The sequence below is a fragment of the Harpia harpyja genome, chromosome 8, assembly GCF_026419915.1.
Source record: "Harpia harpyja isolate bHarHar1 chromosome 8, bHarHar1 primary haplotype, whole genome shotgun sequence".
In the NCBI taxonomy this organism is placed as follows: Eukaryota; Metazoa; Chordata; class Aves; order Accipitriformes; family Accipitridae; genus Harpia; species Harpia harpyja.
Window position 1 is genome coordinate 1721149 of NC_068947.1, and position 27436 is coordinate 1748584.

Below are 27436 nucleotides of genomic sequence, written 5' to 3' on the forward strand. Positions count from 1 at the left end.
GTGTCACTGTAGTACTGTGCACTGCACCCAAATTATGGACTTTTAGTATTAAAAGACAAATTCAGTATGTAAAATTTGTTTGTAGCTCAGAAGTGTGTTGAGAATTACCTCTTAGTAAAATTATGTTTACAAAGGCAGCTATATTGTATTTGTCAGAGGTAATTCTGTTAGCAGGTTTTAGTGTTGGTAGGGGAAGATATCTCAAATAACGTCTAAAAACATGCATATCAATTCTACTCCCAGTAAAGTGCAAGAGTCATTTTGCATTTATCTGAAATGACAGCTGATCAGACCCAGGAGTTCCAAGAAGTTAAAAATGAGGGCAGCCATGGTGGTAGCCCACTTTAGCAATGCTATCTTTAGTATCCAAATAAGGCTTCCTAGAAGTGATATTTCAATTTCGTACAGATTTCTGGGAAGGTCCTTTTGAAGATCTGTGTAGCTTAAACACCTGGTTCTGGCAAATCTTTTCTGTAAGATTTGAAGACTTTTCTGATTTATGGGCATGTGGGTGTTTTGGTTAGGTTTGTTCTTCCTTCGTTGTGAAGCCCCCAGATTAGTATGAAGGCAGGCCAATGACTGCATTTTTCTCAGGAAGTGGGAACACCTGGAGATCAATAGGATTCTGCTTATTGTATTCCTCCTAAAAAGCTCTTGGGGCCACTAGGGGGAGATAGAAAGATTTTAAAAATAAAGTATTTAAAGTCAGGAACATGGATTTAATTTTATTCTGCACAGTTGTTACTATTAAATCTGGGCCCCAAATCTTAGGTTTTGGTTGGTTTCTAACACCAGTTCCATCTCTGGGGTGTGAGAGAGGGGAGAACAAACCATTAGGAGGAATAAAGTGGCTATTAGGGTTATCCACCCCATTGTAACAGCCATACTAGGCTGCCCCTATGCAGTGTTTTTTAGGTCGCGTCTGGAAAAAGCAGCTAGCAGCAGCTCCAGTTTGCATAGAAATGCAATGATGTGTTTTTCATGTGTAGGGAATGGTGAAGACTCCATACAACTTGTGCTTCACTTGCTGCTCTAGCGAGCTCTCTTTTTACGATGTTTCTGTAGGACACTTACAATCTATAAGGATCTCGTTAGGCCAGGCACAATTATCAAAAGGAGTGCGAGAGCTGTGATTTGCTGAGTTACTTTCACTGTGGCTCTTGTAGTGCCACTGCACAGGGCCGATCCAAGGATGCTCTTTGTTCCAGGTCTCTGCCTGGAGCAGTCCTACTTCCAGATGTATGTCAGAGATTTGAGTTTTACTGAAAATTAGGGTAACTTTTATTGCCAGGCTTTAAAAGTCTTCTGGTTTAGTTTAATTCAGGAACTGGAAAACTTAGTAGAGAATTCTAGCTGTTTTCAAAAGAGGTTGGCTGATGATTTTGAGGAGCATGAAATAGCTCTCCAATAATGTCCTGTAAAGAAACTGTCATCACACTAATAGATTATGTCCTTAAACTTTTTAGACTTATTCTAACTTTCTGTTGCTTTCTCAGCCCACAAAATCTATCCTTTCTTCCAGAAGACTTCAAAAAAATGTTTTAGCTTCATAATGTTTTATTTTATACTCTTTCCCTAATCTTCAAATTCTTCTAAGCCAATTTGCTGATGAGATTGGTGCTTTATTGAAAAACTATGAGAGTAATTTGTGAAAGTATGGTGCATTTCCACTTGACACTCTTAGGCTGATGGAAAACCACACTTTAGGCTATAGCAACAAACTACTTACCTGATGTTCAAAGCAACTTGACATCAGAATGTCTCCGGTTATACTTTTCAGGAATTAAAGAATGATATATACAGTCATCTAGGTGTTCTAGACTTCCAGTTAGATCATTGGTGTTCTTTTCAGTCTTTATTCCTGTAATTCATTAAAGTTGTATTCTTTGGAATAGTAATATATGCCATCTTTCTGAATCCTCCTTCTTCTCTGATGTGTCAGATTCCTGGAAATTCTTCTGCCTTTTATAGGCCTCAAGCAATCCATCCTGGGGAGGAATTTTTAAAAATGTATAATTAAAGCAGGATTACTGTTGTGAGTTCACTACTGTGGATCCACAGCATGAATGCCTTGCAATTTTGTGGCATAAAGCTATCTCTAACCTCATAAAAGTATTTTTTTCTGTACAGTAGTATGTCTAGTAATATCTGCACATTTAATTGAAATTGAAATTAGGCATATTTATTTCTGTTAATCCCAGGTAAAGTTTTGTCCTTACAACACACATTTACAGTCCACCTGAAAACCACTTTGTAAAAGTGCTGCTCTTTGTGTGGATGTGTTAGTGTTCACTGCCTCTCTGAGATTTCTGAATTAAATATACATAATCCATCCGTGGCTTTCTTGATCTAAAAGCACCATGAACAACTAAAGGATGTTGAAAATCAAACTACTGTTTTAATCCTTAACAAAATTTTACCATGTTACTGGTGAAAACGTCTTCAGTGACACCAGTGAAAACTTCCCTGTTTTGTCCAGAGGCAAATATGAACTGAAAAGCAATGATATCGTAGGGATCCCAGAAAATTCTTCTGAGCTCCAAGTTTAGAGCATTTAGCAATACTTATAAGTAACTTTCTCTCTGGTTAAGACACAGCCAGCTCTTGTACTGTACTCGCATCTCATTCTTTTCTACTAAGTTGCTGCTATCTATTGATACTGAAATTGTGATGAGTCCTGAGTGAAGGGTGCTCGAATTCATCCAATACTTTTTCTCCCAGAACTTAACAAGCCATCTGACAGACAGACAGAAGGTTGTATTTTCATCAGAAGTTGGCAGACCACTGAGTGTTGAGTTTGTCTCCTAATGAGTCAGAGGCTGCTGCAAAGTGAAGGCAGCCTTGGGAGCAAAAGCATCTTCTACAAACCCTTCAAGCACCCCGTTTTCCCCCTTCAAGTCCCACAGTACCTCATATGTTTTTCTTCTGTGGGACAGCTAGATTTAACAGGTAGAGCTCATTACTGTAGTCTTACGTGGGAAGAACTGTAATGCTCTTTGTGGAAGAGGAAGGATCCTGAGGGAACCTGACCTGGGGCGACATTTGGTGGCAGCTACGTGATCTCTGTCTCTTCCCATCTTGTCTCCTTGCTCTGCCAGCACACAGCTTGTTCGCATCCCTTGCTTCTGCTGGTGCTGTCTTCCCTGTTGCTCTTGGTTTGATATGTTGTCTTCATTCACCTCCACCACACTTCTGTCGTCTTTGCCAACCAAACACCCTGGAAATCTGTATTTCCTGCTGACTGCACTAAGCAAGAAAAATTTCTTAGTTGTGCTTCTGGGCTTCTTGCTTCTGCCTGCTCTGTAGTGCTTGGGCCGTATTATCTGAAGCCAGGACTCCTCATACCATATATCTTGTGCAACATCAAGAAGAATGTTTTGGATCTTAGCAAATAGTAACAATATCTGTATAAACTATAAATGTGGATTTAGAGACTATGAGTGAGGAAGGGATGGTTGTTCTTAGGGCTTTAATTGAGTCTTCATTAAAGACACAACTAAGATGATGCGGTAGTTTATTTCTCAATTAAGGATTTAAGAAAATATAATCAACTTCCCATGAGATAACTACTACAAAATTTTGCGTCTGTTGTTGTGTCACAGATTTTAATGGTCGTGAATTAGGATTTGTCAGGGAACACTGGATTTTTTTTTTTTAGTGTGCTGTTTAACTTGGCCATCTGTGTGGGCAGTGATTCAATATGTCTTTCACAGCAACTCTCCTGTTTTTCACCCTACTACTACCCCCTTTTTGGAAATAAAAACCTTAAACTGCTCCTGCAGATTACACTGAAGTCTAAGTAGTAGGAACAAAGAGATCTTGTGGAGATAGATTTTTGTATTCAAGCATTTCAGTGCTGTGGCCAGAAAAAAGCTAGCAGGCTGACAAATGTGCACCGGTCTGATTAATTTACCACTGCTGTCTGGATACATGAACAAAATGGAACAAGGAGATGAACAAAAAGCCCAACTGTAAACAGAAATTGTTGGTCATAGCAAAGATATGGGTCAAATGCTGACAGTAGCAACAAAATGTAAGATTTCAGAGTAAAAGGTCTTTCTGGCAAGTCTAGGTCTGCTTTTAGGGCCATTCACAGTGGTGGGGTGTAATCGTTTGACTTCTACCCCCAGGTGGGCAAGTCATTTTGGCATGGGCTTAAACGTGCTAATTTTCTGCGAAGCACTTATATGTATACATAATTCCTATTAAGCAAGGCTAAAATCTGCGCCTAAAGTTAAGGACATTGGAGTGCTTCAGTGGTTAAGTCCGGACAGCAGAACAGGACCTCCGAGACTCGCTGTGGGCTATGTAAACTATTTTGGTGATGTTCTGTTGTCTCTGGAGAAGTGCAGCCTGCGATGATGTAAACACTCTTTGTTTATGAATGAACAATTCTAGGTGTTCAGTTTCAGCGCACCCTTTAAGCCCGCTTTGTCTGAAAGCGCTCTGGTAGCAGAATGCATTCCCCACTCAGAAATGGATCTCCCCCTTTTCACCGTGGTGACATACACAATGCATACATTTTCTTCCACTGTAGGTAAAATGTGTCCAGCTGGATTTCTTTGTCTCGTTGTTTTCGGTGAATAAGCCTTGGTGATGTTTATGGTGTGACTATTTTGTAGTTTTAAGTAAAGAGGAGCATTCATTGGGAAAATTATGCTTGAATGTTTGCAGGCCCATAACTTCTTTCTTACAAAGAAAGTGTTACTGGTTTAGAGTCTCCTTTATAAGAGACTTCATGCAGTCCTGTTAGCTGTGCTTGGTTATTGCTTGTCCTGACAGGGTAAGTGTGGTTTGCACACAAGATGGTGGGGGAAAACAAATGAAAACCCGAACAAAAAGAAAGCAAAGAGTTTAGTGATTCTTTACTCGCCACACAAATAATGCACTTTCTGTCAATTGGTTTTCAGTCTTAAACCTGTAAATCTTATGTTTCCTTTATGCATTTCCCTTTATGCTTGTTTGAATGGTATGCCAAACCTGTCAGTAAGTGCTGCCTAAGAATGCTATGGTACTTAAGCGCATTGTGCTACTGGAACAGCTGTAAATGTTTAACAGAGCACTCATTTAAAGAATTCCTTTATCCAGTGTGAATTTTACTGCATTCCTACCTGATTCTACCTAAAGCAGTTCCATTAGAAATACAAATAAAATGTTTGTTTCATGAAAGCCTAAAAATATGAATCTTAGATGGATTTGGCACAAATATATATGCAACGATATTGTACATTCAGATTTTTATTTGAGCTTAATGTGTTACTTTTGAAGACTGAGTTATGTTACTGATTTGGTTACCGCTCTAAAAAATTTTGGACTATTATGTTTAATCAAACTGCTCTGAGGATGTTTTCCCTTGTTAGGATGCTAAAATAAGTATGGCATTGGTTTTAAACCCCTCACAATTTCTATTGTTATAAAATAGCTCAGTACTACAAGTAGTGGTGAAATATGATTAACTTTTATTTGGAGGCAATGCTTTTACTAACAGCAATCTGTATTTGTTCAAATTACAGCTTTTTAAAGTGAAATAGTTATTTCTATGTATCATTTTCCCCTAACCAAATGTTATGTGAAGCAGACAGATGAGGAGGTTAAAGCATATGAGGCCAAAATGTTGATGGTGTAGAAATACCGAGTGTATGCATCTCTTTCACAATACCCATCTTTTTTTAATTGTTCAGAAAGGATTTTCCTTCACGTGCAATCAGTAGCTGTGAGTATTAATAGCTGTTGAGTTGTATTATTTCTTAATTCTGTGTGGAAATTAGCTGTGCTGTATTGAGGTAGCTGGTTTTTCTGCCAATCCTTAAGGGTGGCTTAATTAACTAATGTTAGATAATACAGGTTTTTTGCATTCTGAAAGATGCTGATACTGCTAAAGACTTTTGTTAGATTTCAATTCATAAAAGTGTATACAGACATGCATGTGTGTTACAGCCTGCATTACACATGTATAAACAAATTTGTGTTTCAGAGCTGTTTTATTATTTATCTCAAACACTGGTTTAAATAACATGAAAAGAACCGGTAGCTCTGTCATACCAGGTGTTAGGGACACCTTATTTCCTATAGATTAGGGTCTTGAAGTTGATTGACTTTAATGTTACAGTAGGTGCTTACTTTTTTTTTTAAGTTTTGGGGGTTTTTTTCCCCTGTGAATGAGGTATTTAGAAGCTCTTCTCATTGGTATCTGTGTCTAATAAGGTGCAGGCTCACAATGTGGGTTTGCACAGTGGAAAAATTAAGAGGCTCCCGCTTTTCCAGCTGATCACAAAACATGTATGAACTTAATTATCCTTGAAACCTATTACCCACCCATTTGTGAAAGTGGTTTGAAAATGGCTAATGGCTTCAAATGTTGGAAAGGAGAAGGCAGGAGAAAAGAGGAGAACAAGGGCAAAACCACCCTGCACGTGTGTGCAGGAGCATTGATGTGATTGCTTGAATCTCCTTTCCTGAAGATATCAGGTGTAGAAGGGGTAGACAAAGAATGGAAAGGAGGAACCGGGAGAGGTCTGGGAGAGGAAACAAATGGAAAGGGCACATGGTCGGGTAGGGGCACTGTGGGGCTCAAAGGTGTTTTCATGTGGGTGTTGCAAAGGAAGAGAATCACAGGGAGGTTTCGAAGGAAGAATAAATAAATTACAGGAGAAACTGAGTAGAAAAGGTTCCACGAATAGGGAAATGTATGTTGGAAAAGGTCTTGGAAATGACTGACAGAGGGGTGAGACAATGGGACAGAGTTCACTGTCACAGCAGCAAGTGGGGCAACATGTGGCCCCAGTCCAAGGCAGTTTTTCAGTTCTTGTTTAGCTTAAAGAGCACTGAATTGGACAGCACACGTGTTGAAAATTGCAGTTGTTCTCGGGGACTTTTCTTAACTGGAGCCGTAGGAGGTACCTGAGACTTCAAGGTCTAAGGGACTGTGAAGGATGTGGCTTTGAAAGAAAAGAGTAGAAATTGGAAGCTGATAGAAATGGCTTAGCCAGGTCAAGGAAATAATTTTTTAAAAGTAGAGAGAAGTGGTCTAACTAAGGAATTCCTTTTACTTGGTCTGTGTCTGATGCCTTGAGAAGGGAAGTGTTTTAGCAGCCAATTGAAAAGTTACAGTGCATGTAGGTTTTATTTGCATTTATACATATTGTTTCATCTGTTCACAATCAATAATATTGAGCTTTATTAAAATTACAATCAGTGGATATATTATCAATGAAGAGGGTTTTTGTCAGATTGGTGTTTCCCACTGTCTTTTATGAAATCCAGTCAGTGATCCTGCAATGAACTTTCTGTTGATATTTTGGTTGAAACTGCTGGCATGTTGTTATACTAAGTCTTGCTGGACTTTTCACTGTTGAAATTGAGGCTTGGGATGTAATACCAAAATACATTTCCTTTGGTAGTAAATATTTAAAGAAGCCTTTACCATTTCCCCCGCTGCTTATGCAGTAGTGGCTGTATAATTGTGCCTGCAGATTGCCTCCAGGGAAGTGGTCTGAACTGGGGAGAGGGAGGAAAGGGAATTGCAATTTTACTGGTCCAATTTGCAGCAATACCCCAGAGAGTCATCGGCAGAAACTGATGTGAGGGAGTCGGTTCATAAGCTACAGAGAGCTACAGAGGAGGCAGCTCGAGGACCCTTTAGGTATTCTGCAGGAGCCAAGTCCATATAACATGGACCTGTCTCCTTATCTTTCCAAGTTGTGAAGCACTTTTCAAAATATTACATATTAGCTATTGATTTTTAGTAGTCTTCTCCCTCCTGCTGGCACGCTTGCTGCCTGCTTCACATGCTGTTTTCAGTAAATCTTCACTGTGTAAACTTCAATGTAACAAAAATGAGTAACGTCTCAGTCCCTTTGCCTGTTCTTCAATGCCAACAAAGTTTATTTGGGGCATTTCTAACGATCTTCACTAAGAGCAATGAGGTAAAAATGTCATTATTTTCCTTGTGAACCGTGAAACCAAACTAAATTGTAAAAGTATGAGGGAAGATGATGCGGTATTAGGAGCCAAAGCCTACCATGCGATTTTGTTTAGAGAAATGCTGGAGGCTTTCAAATGTCAGATAGATTCCAGTTGTGTAATTTGAGGATCAAATTGTATTAACATCTGTACTTAAAGTAAAATAATACCATTTGCTGGCTTGCTTCCATTCATCTTCAATAAAAGTGAGTTCATAAATGAACATGACCTTTTTAAATCAAGGTTTCAGGTAGATTTCAGAGCCCCAACAGTTACAATTTTGAAACGAAAAATATCAGTGGTTTTGTACATCTTAGCTAATGTACTGTTTTAAACACAATTATGGTTCATAACCAAGCAGTTCAGTTACCTTTTATCCTTCAATATGCTCACACGTCTCCTGAACTTCAGTAATAATCTGTACGTGTGTCCGTGGGTAGGCCTGCTGTAGTGTGTACCTACTGTACAGTTGCCATATACTGCATAAAACTTGAATTGTGATTATATGTCTGTGTCAAATAGCTTTTATAAGGCACCTTTTGGAACTTAACCCACATGCTGTCTGCTAAGTCCTCACTCTCTTGTTGCTTTTATGTTTCTTAAACTCTGCCTAGCTTCCAATTTCTGTACTTTTTATTTTAAAGAGAATGTACTGCTTTTCTCCCTGGAAAATATGGGCAGAAAGTATGTGTTGTTGTATGATGTATTACATCAAATTAAAGCTGCTAGACTTGAGTATGCACCTCAAAGTTCATTCTATCTTATGAGCCATCAGGGCTGGACTGGGAGCCCTGGAGAAGAAAGAGGGCATTAGAAGAAGCAGGAGAGGAGTTCACATGGGTTTATTAATGGACAGTTCCAAATCTGCCTGCACTAAAATTTCAGTAATTCTGCATATGGAAAAGAAATTTAGAAACCTGTTAAGAACCAGTAGAACTGTATTTGTCGTTCTCATTTGGACATGCTTATAGTAGAGTTCTTTGTAGTGGAAACCTGTCTCTAGGCTTAAATGAGGAAGGCATAATACTGATCAGTGCTGTAAAACTCTTAAAGGTATATGGGATTATGTATGCTCTAAGAAGTGATGAAAGAAGGCAGTTGGGGAAGGGACTAAGTCACCCAGCTTAATTTAAAGGCAACCACACCTAAAAGTATTGTTTAGAGATCTTGATCTATTGTTAGTTTATTCAGATATTACAATCCTTGTGGTTCTAACACAGACTTGTAGTACAGAAATCAGATGACTGCCAGCCTCACTAACCAAATACATTTTAGCCTCTAGAAAGCAGGCAAGCCTCTAGGTAGGCAAGCATTTTAAACATCGTAACCTGAAATTTTAAGGTATAGGATACGTGTAGGTGACTTCTCTAAATGCTGCATTGCACTTTTCATTTCACTAAGCACTTCTGATTGTAGCACAGTGTGGGGGGATGTTAGGTTGTGCCTCCAGATTAGCCTCTGCAGCTGCTTCTGAGCGTTGATGCATCTCTGGCTCTAAATGCTATTCTCCCCTTTGGATAAAGATTTTGCTTCTTTTGAGTCCCCCTAGTACATTTACCAGATATTAGATCAGGTCCCAAGAATCCCAGTGAACCAGCCAAATGCTTTTCTGATCTGATTCACATCTGGACACCATTCATATCACAGGTGGAAGCGGTGCCTCTGGTTGCCTTTATGAGGGTATTCCCAAACAGATGCAGAAGGCAAGGTGGGTTTTTTCTGGGGGAGTAAAGGCAGTCCAGAAGTAAACTGGAAGGCTATGAGAAATAATGCTTTTATAAATGGAATTTCTTAAAGAGGAACTTAAAAACTGCAAAACCAAGGAGAGATGAACATTTTCCATGGATATGTATCCTGTATTTTACAATTTAGTAGTACATTTTGGGTATGCTGTGTGATTTTAATATCTCTAGAAACAATGTGTATTAAGTGCATTGTGCACCAGTGAAGAAAGTGGGCATATGCTAGTGCTATTCAACATTTTTTTTTCTTCTTTTTTTTTTTTTTTTTTTAGATCGCCTTTTGCTGCAGTCACAGATTACTCAGTAACAAGAAATAATGTCATACAGCTCTGTCTGGAACTGACAACAATAGTACAACAGGTATGAGACCATCTGCTTAGCAATTTATTTTTTCCTGAACTGTAAATGGCCATTACCTTGTTCACACAATTTTGTGTTGCTCTGTCTATATCATTGTCTAACAAAAATAAGGGAATACAAGTACTTAGTAAATGCTTTATAAAAATTCTGCTTCCTGGTTTTGTAATACTAGTTTGGGTTGTGCTGTGTATATGCCTCTGCATATCTCAGTAGTAGGATTCATCTTGGGTTCTGCAGTCTAATATCATCACTATAAATTTGTGAAATCTACTTGATAATTTGCATATTTAATTTCTTATGCTTTGTCTTTAATTTTTAATTAACTGTCTGGTTCAAAAGGTCTGTATATATTGGACTTTAGTCATCTGCTCTTTCATACAGTTCATAACAGGTGTCTAGATGATAAGATGACACATGTCCCTATGAGGCTAGAATATTTTGAATACATTTTTGTACATCCTACCCTCAAGAAATCCAGAAGTAGGTACTGAGAAGCGCTTGCTTAACGGGCTTCATTTGGGAGTGCAGTCTGGAGAACCTTCCCCACCCTTCTGTTGCTTCTCTGTGTGTCATTTAGGTCTGTCCCTATCTTTGCCTGTTGTTCTGCTAAAACTGAAGAGTCTCTTTTGCTGTGAGTTCAAACTACTGTTGATATCAAATTCTGTAGAAATAACCTAGGAAGTTAAAGTAGTTCTGTTCAGTTGAACATCCTCATTTACCCTGATGCACACATTTCTGAGACCAGTCTGCTACAGGTGACTGAAGGGCCTTGGTACCATCCTATACCATCAGTTGACCAGGCGCTGCAGCAGTGCCCATCATGCGGAGGGAAGAGGGTCCGGAGAGGGTTCCCTCTCCTGGTGGTTCAGCAACAGCAGAGGGAAGGGACCACTCTGCCAAGCAGAAAGTGGAGGGAGTGTTTGCACTTGAGAAGGTGGAGTGGAGAAAAACGGAGAGAATGGGCTAGGTAGGAGCACCGAGGAGACTTTTTCTGGTTTTCAGAAGCATCACTCCAAACTGAGCAAAGCTAAACTTCTCCTGTGGCTTCTTGGCATGACTTTGTATGATGATACTTTTATAAGAAATGCATTTTCCTCTGACCCTTTCATAAATGTATGCAACACTGATGATTAGTTGGGTTTGCCTCCCACCTGAGTTGGAGAAGAGACGTATTGCTAGTCCCATGTGTTCAAGCTTGGGAAATGAGAGTTTCTCGCTTTTCTATATTATTATTAATAACCATTTTCCCTCAATTATGTGTGGGGTTTTTGATGTGGAAATGGAGCATGGGCTGTTCCCTCCCCACAGGCCACACAGCGAGGGTTCCTGTTTGCTTCCCAGGCCCAAGGGCCGAGGGGTGCCCCACCAGTCCCGTCCTTCAGCCGCCCCGCGCTCCTCACTGGGCTTCTCGCCGCCACCCTGCCCCAAACTGGGACGGAGGTGCCGGCGGTGGTGGCTGTGGAAGAAGAGCCCAGGCCTTCGTTTTCTTGGCTGCCTTTTGCACGACACGGAGGGCATCCCTTCCCCTTGGCCAAACTTCGTTTTCCACAGACGTAGCTGTGCAACACCATCTAGTTTTTCAGCTGGGGGGAAGAGCCACCTGATCCATTTTCATGTGTCCACTGTTCGTGAGAAAGTGGGTAGAATATCAACCGCTGCAGTATTTCCCAGGAATTAGCTCAATATCAGTTCATTTTCTCACAAATTCATCCCTATCCATGATACTGCTAATTCACTATGGTGTAGGTAAATGCTTCTCTATGTACATTTTTCAGTGTGAATGAGAGCAAATGTTACTATTTAATACCTTTGGAGAGCAGCAGTTTTATCTTCGCCAAAACTGACATGATTCCCCAATCAGGAAACAGTTCAGTACATGAATCCATACTTTGAAGTCAAAAGGAGCATTTATGTGCCTAAATTTAAGCATGCTCTGAAATTGAATTGGGCTATAGTCAGAAGAATGATAATGAAAAATTCCATTAGTAAGTAGCCCCAAACACATGTGGTTTGATCTCTACTTAAAACAAGTGCATTCCAACGTAGCATTTCAAAATGTCTTTGCTGAGCTCTTCTTTTATATGATCACTGAACACACTGAAAATCCTCATTGTGCTTTCTTAAGGCTGTAAATTGAATGTTTCAGTATCACCTTATCAGGTGTTTTTTCTGTCGCAGAATCCACTTTCTTTTGTATGCAAAGTACTTTATAGTACTTCCCTAACTTACAATAATTTATAATTTAATTAAAAATTTTTTTTTGTTCGTGAAAGACCTACAGAAAGCAATGTTACAATTGTTCTTGTAACAGTAGCTAACAACAGATTTTTATAAAGCTTAATGGTTTATTAAAAAATATACAGTCTGTACATTTTCTTACACCTTTGACTTTTTTTTTTAAGACATTCATTCAATTTAAAAATAGAACTCCAGTATTCACCTCAGTAACTGAGCACCAGCAGGATTGAAAACTGGTTTTTTTTGTGTTGTTTAAGTTACAGCTGACGTTCAGATTTATTAACCAAAAATGATTCTTTAGTCAAGATGGAGGAAAAGTTAAAATTAAGCTGGCTTGCTTGAATTATTTTGCACATTTTGAGGCTAATTGTAATGTCAGTGTTTCTTCATAGAATTAAGTGTTGTTGGGTTCCTCCCCCGCCCCATTATCAGTGCTAAATGGATAATGAAGAAAAAAAATGACAGAATTATGTCTCTCTAAGTATGAAGTCTAAGAAAATCTATTGAGTGTCTGCGCTTTAACCTTTAAAGAATTAGAAAAGTTGGAGTTATAATACCTACTTAGAGACAGACGTTGGAATAAAATGCAGAATGGCACATAATTTGTTTTAACCGTTTCATTTTCTATATGTGTTGCACATTGCCCAGGACCCAACTAACAGGCCAGCGTGCAGTGGATGGATATTTGCCAGCGGAAGCAGGTCCCTCAGAGCACTGCAAGTTGTTATTGTAACCTGCTTTGCATTCGTGCTAATCATCGGCTTCTATGCAGCTGTTTTATTTTGGCTTAAGGATTCCTCCCCCCCCGGCCCCCCTTTAGGACTTTAGGATATTGTTTCATAGGCACTTCCTGCAGGTTTTCACTCGTAATACCATCCTCCTGGCTGATGGCTTATTTAATTCAGGGCTTCCATTCTTGTTTCATTTTTATAATCATCTCTTCCCTTGCAGCAGAACACTGGAGGAGAAAAAAAAAAGGATTTAAATAACAACCAAATCCATGGACTATCATGATTTTTGCTACCATTCCCTTGCACTCTCTGCCTTTCTCTCCTACGCCTATCTGCCTCCCCACAGGAATCGGAGGCTGAGCGTTATCTATCTGTACTCTCTGTTTATACTGCAATAAGTAAAAAAGGCCTGTTCTTTCTCGATGGTACAAGATAGGTGTTAAAGGGATATGGGTGTACAGGTTGAGGGGGGGAGGGGGTGTGAGATTGTTTTGGGTTGTGCTTTTTTCCCTTTTGGTTCATTCATTAATTTAGATTTATGTTGACAGAATTGTTCCAGTCACAAATATATAAGGAAGAACATGAGTGACTCCTTGTCTTTATGGCGTTCGTGAAAATCTTGCTGTTGACTTAGTTGGGGTGTTCGGCTTCAGAGGGTGCCAGGGACTGGTCCTTTTGAGTGTGCTTGTTTTGATTTAGAAAGGTAGCAGTAGCTACAACGATAACTGTAAGGAATAGAAGATTTATTGCTTTCTTAGGAAATCTGTAGGTAGCTTTTATTATCATTCTCAATGCTTTTATTCCTCAGGAACCCATTAAGGTTTCACTAAAGAAGTTTTCTTCTTTAGAATTAAAACCCCGGAAATCTTGGGAATATCTGAAAAGTCTAATTTTATATTGACTTTGTAAGTTATCAGACATTTAAAGAAAACTTTACTGCTGAACACCGTAGTTCTTATTATTGCTGTTTAGTAGTGATCATTAGTAGCACTCATCACGTATTTTTTACTTTCCTTAATCAGCTTTCACAATGATTTGCTGTGTTTATTTAGTTTTAAAACCACTGATGTTTATCTCGCAGCTTTAATGTCTTGTGGGATTTACTTAGCAAGATGCTCCAGCAGAAGCATAGCTGTAGGCCTGTAAATACTCCTTTATAAAAGCTTCACTGCAATTACTTCTCTGCCTAAACACCTTTTTGAAGAGGAACTATGTGGTGGAAGCAATTCTGTGTAACAGGGCTGGAGATGGAGAACAGTCACTTGGCTGACATGTATCTGGCTTGCACTGTTGTCACAGAACATACTTCTGACATCATCTGTCTCACACTAACATTTGGAGGTAAACTCAGATTTTTGGATGACACGGGGTGAGAATCTGAGTGATGCAATTTGGGAGGTGGCAGCCAGGGTGGAAGATGGCTGAGAAGGACCAAGACAACCATCCATAAATACTCTATCTGGACTGGATTTTGAGCTAAAAGCCCTAATATAGAGCACATACAGAAGTGCCCTGTGCACTGCCTCAGCTGAGTGATTTGGAGCTTATTCCCTATTTAAAGGCGTTTGAGGTACAAAAAAAGTAAGTGTCCATATACTCTGTGGCCTGATGGACTCAGTTCCAGTGCTAGAGGGGTAACCTTTGTTGGGCTTCTAGCCATTGCTATCTCTCAGATAGAAGATATTGAAAAGGATCACAAATTATTTCTTGAGTAATGCACTATTTTTGTATGACATAGCTATTTGATTATAAAAAATGCAGTAACTTATGTGGATGCATTTCAAATATTAAGTCACACTGAGAAACTAAGTGCAGGCTGGTTTTCTATTTTAAAGGATAAAAAGGGAATTGGCTTTCTTAGCCCCCTGCCCAGACTCAGAATCCAAATGCAATAATATAAAATGGTTCTATTAATTTTGTTAGGACAATATCAAATCTGTGAATAGAGAAGAATAATTAATATCCTTAGTACTATTGTTACAAAGTATCTCTCGTATAATCTTTTCCATCACAATTCCTCACTTCTGCTTTTAAGTCCTAGTTATTAAGGACTTTGAGGACTTGCTAAACATAGCTTCAAAATTTTGGATTTTAGGTCATACCAAGTAGCTAATTACCTCAGGTATCTTTAGCTAATAAACTGGCTTTAATAGTTTAGTAGTGTGAATGTTTGATTAGTTCCTCATTAAAGCTGCTTTGCGCTTCCAGATTGCTGGGATTTTCAAAGCAACATGTGTTTGATGGAAACAGTTATGTATTTAAATTTTAAAGTTTTGAAATTAAATTTTCAACATTATTCCTTCCACCCCAACTTTGTTATCAAATGCTTGCAGGAAAATCTTCGTTAGCCTACTGTGGTAATAATTCCCCCTGTCCCCCCTTTTTTTAATAGAACTACTTCGTGGTGAGGAGGCCATATTCTTGGAATTTAAAATATATATGCATAGTACACTGTTTATACAAAATGCCCCATTTCTGATAAGTGTATGAGTAGGGGGGAAGTGTACAAGTGGGAAGCTGAATAGATGTCATGAAAAGTTAAAACCAGAACAAAAAAAGCCCCCCTTGAAAACAATACCCAAGCAGTATCTGCCTAGAGTACATGGAATCCAAATGGTATTCATGTGAGAGTGTTGTAACTCGTTGCAAGTAATGCTGACAGAAATTTAGACTCGCCTTCTATCCTTCAAGTGCTGCTTTATGCAAGATTTTCTGTTGCATAAGGTTCAAAGCAGTGCTCAGAAGCAGTGGTGTTTCAGGATACGTATTACCCTGTGCAGTTGTTTTCTTCGTGTTTAGAAGTCAATGTATAAGGTAAAATAGAATGTAAAAGATTGTTGGAAATATGAAACTTGTTTTTGTTTACAAGAAGCTCTATCAAAGTAGTTTCAATTTATGCTCTTTAGCAATGTTTTTCTCTTTTTCATAGTAGAGTAGCTTATTTCTCTATAACACACTTATGGAAAATTTCAGATGTAATTTAATGTAAAAAGTGCCTAAGGTGCTTAACATTGATGCCTTTTTCTGATTCTGGTAGTTTATTTCTGCTATTTTATTATATTTCTTTTTCCCTCGAAATGGCTTACTTGTAGATATATTGTTGTCTTTTGATTTAAGTTTTGAAGTCCTTTTCGAAATGGGATTAGGCACAGAATAGCTCAAAGGTTAAAACATCAATAGTAGTCTATAGGGGTATGAACCACTACTAGAAATAATTTGATGCCTCATTAGTTGTCATTGAGATATATGCTGTAAAGAGATTTTTTTTTTTCCCCCTAAACTTGTGTAGTCTGTGATGTGACATTTTCAAAGTAGCTTATGAAGCCACTGCATGCTTTAATAAAAACCCACCCTGTAAAGTCCTGTGAATTTGTTAGCTGTGTTCTCTTTTCCATTCTTAAAGTAGTTTCTTTTCCACATCTATGGAAGAAAAAAAAAAAACCAAAACCAAAAACAAAAAAACCCCAAAAGATTGCTGAGTACATAAGAAGCTTAGTGACCAGAAAGCAAAAATGGGTTGGTGTTGGCTTGTTTGGGTTTTTTTTTTGTTTTGTTTTGTTTGGTTGGTTGTTTTACTTGCAGATAAATGATTGACAGCCTCTGAACATGGGGGAAAATGAAACACAAAGCAGATTAATTTGTGGAAAAGAGAGTAGTGTTTTTGATGGGGCATATGCTGGTAAACCAATGCAGCTGTAAAATTTTTCCAAAAGGAGCCTGAGTGGGTCAAGGTGACGGTGAAAGAGTCAGGAACTGTTGAGTTACTTCATGTACTCATGGAAGCACTTGCAGAAAGTAGCAGAAAGTTGGTGGAAACTGAGATAAAGTGTAGACAGAGGGGAAAAATGTGTTTTAGTGTCTCAATGTTTCCTTTAAATAAAACCTTTTTTTCTTAGACTGACTGTTGTGGGCACTGTGTCAGTGCTTGCTGAGTGGCATCACAGTTTCCATTTGAATAGAGGCAGACAGAGGATATGCCATGCTTCCTGTGTAAATCTTTATAAATGCTAAATTCAATCATTAATGATGATAGATTAAGATTGTGTTGGTCATATCAGGAGAAGTGAAGACTGAGACTCTGCATTTCTTTTACTTTGGAAACTGATTCCCTTTCCAGAGACAGTACAGTCTCTATAAGCAGGTGCAGCAAAGCAAGATTTCACTTCCGTATAGACACTTAAAGAAACGATGTGTTGCTAAGTAGCTAGTAGAAGCCCTAAGCATGAAAAAGTGTAGGGTCAATCTTTATTTCAGGAATATAATGTGAGGTACGTGTGTGTTTGCTTAAATCCATTAAAAATACATTAAGAATTTCAGATGATCCAATATGAAACATCCAAGTCATAGCTGAGCCTGAAATGCCATCCACCTGAATATCATTACTTTTTCTCAAGTTTGATTAATTTTATTTCCTCTTTTGACAGAGTAACCACTTAGGCACTTTATGAAACATGAAACGTTTTGCTGCAATTGTGTTTTATAAACCAGAATTCTTTTTCATGACAGTACTAGAGGAAAAGCAGAAGTGAAAAATTAGGAAGTTATTTACCTCTAAATGGTCTTGGAAGTGACATTGAAAACTTAAGAACTGCACAGCACACCATGCTACAAACTATTTTGCATGTCAGTAATAAAAGATTTAGTTTTGAATGCATGATGCTTATTTTTCTGAATTACAGGTGTGGAAAAAAGGGTGTTTTGACTTTGTTTTTTCTCCTTTGGATGGAACATTTTTACCTCATTTCTAAGCTCTCATCTGTTGATAGTTTCAGTGGATTTTATTTTTACTTGCTGAGAATGTTTCTGCATAGAAAAATCGCCCTAAGAGCTGAAATTCAATTTAGACCATGTAAGCACTTAGATTCTAGCAGGATATGTGAGCAAGTATCAGTGTGATTTTAGTCAGTGCTAAAATGCTTGCTATGGTTTCTGATCTAATGGTATACCAGCTCACTTTAGAAACGGTGTAGCAGGAAGAAGTGTTACTCTCTATATGCAAATTAAGAACTAATATGTGACCAGATCCCAAAGGAAAGCAAGATGATGTCTTTTACAGAAAGGAGGGTAGAAATAATTGGAAATGGAAAATGACTTTGGAAAGATAGAAGAAAAGAGCTTAGTGTACACATTGCATCTCTTAATCCAGTGAGCAATTTTTCCCAGTAGTTGCTTGATCTGTGAGTGATCTGTGTAAGTTGTATTAAATTTTTACATGAAGTATTCTGTTACTATGGTGATAGGTGCCACTCCATGCAGATTGTTTAAATAAAATTAAGGCAATTCTTTGTACTCAGTAAGATGGGTAATTGCTATTAGTTTGTACACAAGGGTTATGAACTTAGAGAATTGCAGGTTCATTAAATATTCAGGGAAAGGCTCTAGACTTTTAGAAGCATTTGTGTAGGTTGCATAGGAAATGTCCTTTTATGTAGCATTTATTTAATAGCTTGCACTGTATTTTTCACAATAGAGATTTTTTTCCTCTTCCCTTAGCATCTTAAATGGCATGTGCTCACCATTCTGTTTTCTCCCATCTCCGTTGGTTCTTACACATGTTTCTGACGGGGGAGGACAGAGTGGGTTGCTACAGAAAGAGATGAGCTTTGGCTTCAGTGTGGAGGGGCAGGGAATAATAATAGAGTGAGGATGCCATAGACCCAGTGGCAAGAAACTGCAGGGATTGAATAATTGTCGCATAAGTGGGAAAGAAAGAAAATATTTCTGAACGGCAGTGGGAAGAAAATCGACAGGATTTGTGTGGGAAGCGAAGAGGAGTTGAAAATGGCACCCAGGTTGTGAGCTTGTGGGACATAAGGTGGTGGAGTTGTTGACAGAGATAGGGAAAGAAGCGGGGAGCAGGGAGGGTTTGGGAAGAAACGTGATTACAGCTTTTCAGCATGCTGCGTTAGGGCTGGTGGCAAATATCCAGAAGGAGATTCTGAGCTGCGAATGTGAACAGAAGGGACGAGAGATCCGTGACTCATCCGCACAGAGATGATAATTAAAGCAGCATGATTTTAGGAGGCTGCTGAGCAATAAGGGAAGAGGTTGCAGAAGAGGGGAGCGTTGCGGATAGAGCTCCCGGGGACTGTGGCAGTCGGCAGGAGGGGGAACAGCCGTGGCAGGAGACTCTTTTGGAGCAGCTCAGTGGGAAGAAAGTCAGGGAAAGCACATAGTTTGGGACATCCGCTTAGAAATACAGTATAGTTTTCTAACAATGGCTGTGTAATTTTAGAAATTCATTTTGTATGGCAGCAGCCAAGGATTACCTATGCAAGCACTGGGTGGTTGTACGGCTTAAGACCTTGCTCGTGCATTTTAGGCAGTGAGACAGGAAAAAGGTATTTCCTCTTCCCCTCTCTCTCTTCCAAACATTGTAATTGTCAGTGTCGCCAAGGCCCACACCTTTTGTGTCCAAAGTCCTGCTAGACCTCCTAAAATCTAAGATGTGGTCAAGCACCTCCGGAAACCTCTGCCTGTGTCATGCTCTTAATTCTTTGCCAGTTGCCAGAGGAGAACGTTACCTGCTTGCCAGCTTCTGTAGCTTTGGGGGCATTTAGGAGTTTTCTGTTTCTTGTTTTTGTGAAGGGAGGTTGGAAGGGAGAGGGTTGAACAGAGCTGTATATCTGCCAATTTGTATCTTATTATCCTAGTAATTACCCAGACATACCTGCAAATCAGAGTCTGAGCAGAGTTCCCTAATATCCTTCAGTTTTCTAATCGTAATGCTCTATAGAACACAGCATTTTGCCATAGCCCGTATTATATTGATCAAGTTCATTTTTTCAAAGCTGTCATTGTTTAATCCTGCCATCAGCTGTATTAGATATATTTTCCATGCATTTTCTAAGTAGTGAAAGGCTAAATTAACTCAACCTATGTTACCCTTGTACCTGTTTGGAAAATATGTACCACTGTCTTGGTCCAAGAAAAGCGATGAAGGGCAATAATAAGTGAAGGTACTATGAAAGCTATAAAACTTTTGCCTTCTTCATGCATTGGCAAAGCTTTAGACTTTGTCATCATTGTTGTAGAGAACTTTTGTGAGAACCTTCAGTGACGACTCCAGCAAACCTCAGTCTTGTGGCTGTCTTGCTGTAGCTGAATTGGGCAGAATTCAAACCAGGTGAACCTTTCTAGAGCCAATGGCATAAATTCCCTACAGCTAGTGACACTTGAACAGGCTCAGAGTGGGCTCCCTGAAGCCAGAACAACTTATTTTGATGGTGCGATGCTGAGGCTGAAGGGACTGGGAGTTATGATCTGAGCATTCTCAAGTTAATTATTTTTTTTATTGTTGCTAAGTAGCAAGACCGACAGACCATCCATTTGACATATACTGGTATTAAAGGATTCAGTTACAGCTTTAATCAATTTGAAAAGCAAAGGGATTTAAAGGATGGCTTGGCTTAATTCCAACCAATGGCTACATTGCTCAAGAGAGATTTTATGCCAAAGGTTTGGCAATGCATGAGAGTCTGAACCCTCTTTTAGCAGTCATGTAATTCATTATTTTTGTTACAAATAGAGAACTGGAGTTACTAACTGGAGTTAGAACATTTTGCGTGACTTCAAAATAATGGTGACAGCAATTCTATCAGACATCTGTTTTTAAGCAGTACATAAAATCTAGCTGTTGCCCTCTTAAAACTAGACATGGAAGATGTGTGGGATTGCTTATGAAAGATGCATTTCCCAGGCAATTTCACTACCACTTTTAAAACTGTGTTCCTAACCTTGCCTACATTTTATCAGCAAAATACTGGTAAAAACAGTGCAATATACACACACACATATGTAAATTGCCTTCATGTAAATTCAGTTGGGCTGCAGAGGAAAACAAATGAAAAAAACAGTGAAGAAGCTGCACCAGAAGCAGCTTGGAAGCTGCCTGGAGAACCAACGCTCTCATGGCAAGCTCTTGTTCTTTGCAAGGTGCACCAGTGGGCTCCAAGTCTGTAGCACCACACAGCCTGCTTTTGAGCAATGCTACTGTCGTATGAATTCACAAAGGACATTTTTGGGCTAACATGTTACCTGAGAATCAGGAGATCTGGTTTTTGTTCCTGACAATGGTGTAACCTGCCTCTGTGTCAGTTTTGCCTAGGAAATTTCCTTGCCTTGGAGGAAAAAATTAATTAGGATGACTAAATATACATGAGTAACTAAGGCGTTCTGCTGAACAAGAAAATACAGTGAAAGAAGTCCATGCTCTCTTTTGAGCACTCTGATCTAAGGATTACTGGAAATGCTGAAATGTTGCTGCTTTGTTGCTGAAAGACCTAATAAACATATTTCTGCAATTCTCCCTTTGTGTATCCCTTAACTATTTGTATGTATATATTGTATTTTCTGAGCTAGCGTAACTTTATTCTGAAGTTAAGTCACGGAGCTGACTGGAACTTCAGGTTGCCAAGAAAAGCGCAGTGCAGCAGCTGCCTAGAATATGTGGCAAAACCAGGAACAGTAATGGTAGTAGTGGTAACGATGGTACGTTTCAAGATTACAGCCTGCAAGTACCCTGAGAGGAGAAGTGTTTGACAAGTAATTGCAATAGGTAATTTGACAGGTTGCCGACTCGGACTTGTAAACCAGATCATATATATGCAAAACCAGAAGTGTTTTCTGCTGAATATTATCCCATAGTTATAGTACTGGAGAACTGCATGAACGTTTTTTCCCTGTGGGATATATGAGCAGTAGGATAAGTTGGCAGGTCTTCTAGATCTCAGTACTTCACATTTTGAGTTGAGATTTAATCAACTCGGCTGCAAAGAAAAGGACTAAAGGATAAGGAAAGTGCTGGTGTAATTAGGTGACCCCATTCTGTGACATACTAAGACAAATGTTTAAAAAGAAGGCAATAATAGTGAGGGGAGAAGAAAAAAATGGAAAAATAAAGCATCATAAACATTGCTTTTGGAAAATAAAATCCACAAATATTTGTATTCTGTATAGGTTGCCTCACATGTGAATTGTTCTAGCAATGTCTGGGGCAGGGTGGGGTGAGATGTATACATTTTGCAGCATTGTCACCAGTCAGTGCTGTCTAATTCAGTGGGTTTAATTTAAATGTCTTCAGTAGTTATTACTTATGATATCATGATAGGATCTTTGCAGTTAAAACTTGTAATTTTTGCAGAAATAATGCAGAATTGTGGTTATGAAGGTCAGAAGTTCTGAAAGAAATATAAGTGATGCCTCTCAGTTGCAGTGTAGCACAGGACTTGCTAGTCTTAAAAATAGGTTTCAAAATTATACTGGGATTGAAAGTGCAGAAAAATCCTCTCCCTGATTGTTGTGGTTTTTTTCTTGCTCTTCTTATCTTCCTCCTTTACTACATTTTTTTTTTTGTTGTTCTTTTTCTTCCAGTTTTGGACCTCATGTTTCCCTTTTTTTTAGGATCTTAGCCTAGTTCCAGCTGTCTCCACAAAGGTCACTTTTGCCATTTTTGATGCCTCCGGCAGAGCTGGAAAGAGTGACCGTGAAAATCTGCTATTAGTAATTAAGTTGTTCCACCATATTCCCCTTTTATGTCTCTTTCTTTGCTGATGATGCTGTCCCATTTTTTTCTCTGAAACTGTTAATGGCCAATATTTGACTACATCTTCAGGGAGTATAAATTAACACAGAACTGCTTTTGTTGCTTTAGTAGCAATCTGCGTTATTAATCTTTTAGAAAATAATGCGCATTTAGAAGATAACCTTATGCTGTTTTAGCTGAAGTTTTGTTTGGTTGGTTAAATGACGATCTTATAGCCTAGCTTTATTTATAGTTTGTCAGTGAATATATGTGTGAAGTTCAGAGAATAAACACGTAAAAGTATAATATTGCCTCCTTGCTGTATCCGTGTATTTCAGTTCAGGGGTAATCACAGTATTGTTTCACTAAGTGAATAGCAAATTTTTAGCTTGTGTAGGAGTAAAGCTTGGTTGCAGATTTTTTGTGTGTTCCTGCTTTTCTAAAATAGAAAAAAGTTCATGTTAAATCTGTTTCTTACCTTAATTGCAATGTTTTGATACTGTGGTTAAACAGATATTTAAGAAGATCTTTCAGGAGTAAGATAGGGGCTTGTAGTCTAGGTATGGAAGGAAGAGATTCTCCAGCTGTGGGTGGTATGCTATTAAGAATACAAATTCATTTCTAATTGCATAGTTAGCGACTCTTTTTATAGTTCTCAAGTGCTTTAAGCTCTTTTAGTTGAAATGAAATGGGTATGAAAAAGCAATAATTGTAAATGGTAAAGGCCCCCAGTAATGAGCATTCAGCTTATCATTCTACCTAAGGGATGTTTGAAGAGGATGGCCACTGTTATCCTCAGCACTTGCTTAAAGATAAAGCACAAAGCAGTGGAGTGACTTTAAAAGTCTAAGGGGAAATAAACTGTTCACTATGAAAGAAAGTGACATACACTTTTCGCTCTTGGGATCACTCAGAAGCAGTCTCAGGCCTCATCTCTAGGGGTGGCTGCTGGAAGTTAAAACGAGCTTGCTGCAATGCAGGGATCAGCTTGGTGACCTTTTCTAGATTTCTTTGAATCCTAGACTTCAGGGCTGCTCTGGGCAATGCCAGCATGGATCTTTGCATTCCTGCACATTTCCCTGAATTCCTGTTTGAATTGTGTTTAGTTGGAGCCATTCATGTATGGATAACGTATGTTTTGGAATTGTTTTTTTACCTAAGCATTGTGTTTGCTCTCCTCCAGTTTTTCTGTCTTTTATGATTTACTGAACTGTTAATTTTTCTCTTGCCTGAATATGAAGATGTAGCACCAACAACCAGCTGTCTGTTATGTGATGAACTCATTTAGCAATTCCTCTTCCCAGACCCTGGATTTGTAGGGAACTGTGTGTTGAGGAGAGGATTTAAGGGTAAGGCCACCTGCCCCTATGCATAGACCGGATGCCTGAGAAGTTTTCCACTTGCTTTACTGTCTTTTGTAGATTCAGAAATACTTTATTTTTTTATATATACTCTGGGTTTGTCAGACGTAAGCATATTTCTTTAGCTTCCTTCATGATTGTGGGGAAGAGTTTCAGTTCAAGGATGTAGCAATGTTTCTCTGATATTCACTGATTTCTTGGTTGTAATAAACGTCTACAGTGTTTAAGAACCCAGAATCCTTCTTCCCTTAGTAGTGAGACTTCTCAAACAATATCCTCTTTAAGCTGAATGTTTAAACTTATAGTAAACTCTTCCTATTACCAGTGAAATAATTATGTCTGATTAAAAGCACTTTTTTTCTTCAATATAAATGTTGCAATCCCTTCCTGCTATTTTTGCAAAATGATTCATAAGAAACCATGCAGAACATAGATGTATCCAGACTGAAAATGTTACATGCCCTCCCACATATAATGATGAAATGTGTGTTTTGCTACTAAGATTGCAAATACTTCATTGATGTCTGCATATAATTAAACGTGTTAGATTTTCTTTCCGGCTGCACTTACTGGCAAATGTTTCCTGAATGCCAACAGCTGTTATTAGGAAAACACTCCCCGATCAACCTGCTGCTTCTGCATAGGTTGCTTTATAAAAAGCTTAAGAACACATTGGTTTTTCTTGCCTGAGTAACACTGGAAGTGTTTCATGGATTAAAAGTTCATTTTTTTTAAAACAGTTGCATATAACAAAGTTGTTTTTCTAATGGGATAAACTGATTTAAAAATGAGACTTAAAACACGAAAACTTAGTCACATTTTTCATGTGAGTTATTAGGTAGGATATAAAGCACCCGTTCTAGACAGAGCTTGCACTAATTACCATAAAGCTACAGCATCTGCTGAACCTAGAAAAGAGTGGTTCTTTCACCAATGTTGGTTGTATTTCACGTGCTTTCTGCCTTACTAATTCCATTTCTCCATATCCACTGAGATTTTGGCCTGTCAGAAAAACTTTCACAGCCCTCAGCGTCCCATCTGTTAGTCTTGCTTATAGAAACTGCCTCACGTGCTACATAAGGTGACAACAATGTGCACGCAGTTCCCAGCAGGCTGTATGTAATAAGACGGTCCAACTCAAGTTTCCCGTGCGTTTTGTATTCCACATTTGTCTTCCCTCCCATTACATGGAGTGTTATAAACAACCAGTGGTTCCCTTTTCTCTTCTTCCTCCTCCCAGGGTTTTCCTCCTCTTCTTTGGCAGGGTGTGCAAACATGTCAGTTCAGCTCAGCTTAGTTTTCTTTCTCAGTTACTTAAGGCTATTGCTGGTACCTCTGTTTTTCAGTGTTACTGCTAGAAGCGGGTCATTTTTGTCCATGGCCAGGGACTGGTGGTTGAAGCCACTTGCCTGGCATACACGTGGCTAGCTGCTATGTGCCAAAAGGATGTAAAGTGGAGGAAGGTCGTTATCTGTCTCAAGGAAGGAAGGAACAAGAACTGGTGAAACATTTACCAGTATTTCCTTTCTGTGGTGGCTTCTCACTTTGATTACATGAATCTTTCCATTCTGTTTGAGGCTCTGAAATCTTTTGTTTCATCCTAAAGACTTGTCAATGCAGTTTAATTCTTTTTAAGGATAAATCTAGGTGAATGATTGGATCAATTAAACCTGCCTTTTCTGCTTTACTTTTTCAGGATTGCACGGTATATGAAACAGAGAATAAAATTCTTCATGTGGTGAGTAGTGCTTGGATTTCTATTAATAAATATATTTCTACAGACTACATAGAATTATAGAGCTGTGTGTTTTGTGCTTTTTCTATGCAGTGCCAGTGTGATAATGAGCTAGTCTGGGTGCGAGTGAGTGAATGTGTAGAATTACTTGTGAATAGGTAATGATGTTATGGAAGCTGAACTCAGCATATGAGAAGCCAGGAACTTTGCAAGGGCTCATGTTTGTCTGGCTCAGGCCCATCTGTTACTTGTAAACCATGGTCAGAAGAATGATTTTGAAAAATGGTCAGTTGTTTTGTTTGGGTTTTTTTTTTTTTTTTTTTTTTTGAAAGAGCTGGTTGCTAGGCTTCTATGAAATCATATATGTTTATGTTAGTGATATAGCTTCATTTATATAGCTTTATTTCTCATAGGAACATGGAGCTAGTCCAGTGGTAGGAAAATTAATGCAATTCTTTCCTTTTGAATTCTCAGCACAGATACAATGGTCTGTTCCCAGAATCTGTGGTGCTATTGATAATAAATAAAGTAGATGAAAGTTATCAGGGCAGCAGAACACAGGAAGAGTTTGAAAGGCCGGTACTTTGGTGGATGGCGAGTCAAAAGCTTGAGTAAACTTTGTCTGAAAATTGCACCCAAGTTTTAGATATTAAATTGCATTTCATGTTGTGGCTGTAGTTTAGTGACTATTAAGTTAATACTTGTTTCTAAAAGTTAGATACGAAGATATTCTTCCTAAGAGCAAGTAGTGAATTGGTTTAATTTATTCACTGTATTTCACGTTTAGGTAGGTTTTGATATCTTACTGTTCTTATTATCGGAGCTTAAGCAAGAAAATACTGCATTTCTTTATTTTAAAAGGTGAGCTTCCTGGTAAATTTTGCTATACTTTTTTATTTTTTTTCCAGTGCTCCCATATCAAATGCTTGGCAAGCTGAATTCTATAAGCTTTTGATGCTTTTATTTCACAGTGATGTGGAATAAAATGTCTCCTTGTATTTTTAAGTTTCACTGACATTTTTCCCCTGTGGGACACAAAGAATTAACAATTTTAGTGAGGCTGACATCATCATCTTTCTAGGCTGATCTCTGCAAGTTTAAGTAATGAAGTTCTTAATTGCATAATCTTGGCAAAAGTTGAAGTACTGTAAGTTTGAAATCATTATATATAGCCTGGTTTTCAATACATGCTTGTTTTCTGCTGTAAGAGCCAAGAGTTCTGACATCTGCTATATACAGTATATATCTTTAACAAATTAGCAAAAAGGATTGTAAAGGGAGCTGGCAGTGTTTAGAGCTGATGAAGCATCAGTTAATATAGTCTTCAACAAAAAATTTTGAGGAAACCGAGAGGGATTCGTTTAAGATATGTGAGTGCGCAAATTTGAGACAGGTTTCAAAAGTTATATTATCTTACATCATTCAGACTTACATAGGCTTATTTCTTTAATCCCTAGTAACTTGATTGTGGTGCCAGGTGGACATATGTATTATTGTGGTGAGCTTAATTAGCTTCTACACTTAGTGCTCAAGCTTGCAAGGTAACATGAACAGAGCATTGAACATTTTACTGAAGCCTAGGATTAAAAACGACTATATGTATTACACCTAACTTGGATCATTTCTGACCATGTTACATTTCAGCTGATGGATGTGATTTCATGGGGCAAAAGCTAACTAAAAGCAATCGAGGAAAGAAATAAATCTGTGATTGAATAATTAAAAGATGGGATTTGAAATCATATTTTGAATATGAAAGGGAGTATTTTACACGTGCAACTGAA

The 27436-nt window shown here is 38.5% G+C and overlaps 1 protein-coding gene across 7 annotated transcripts in view; it reads left to right on the forward strand.

Moving 5' to 3' along the window:
* The window catches only part of CNKSR2 (connector enhancer of kinase suppressor of Ras 2), a 216179-nt gene that overhangs the window by 50356 nt on the left and 138387 nt on the right, over positions 1-27436 (forward strand). For all 7 annotated transcript variants that reach the window (XM_052793909.1, XM_052793910.1, XM_052793911.1 and 4 more), the window contains exons 4-5: positions 9977-10064; positions 25614-25655. In XM_052793909.1, the coding sequence (XP_052649869.1) occupies positions 9977-10064; positions 25614-25655 (130 nt within the window). The remainder of the gene's footprint in view (positions 1-9976; positions 10065-25613; positions 25656-27436) is intronic.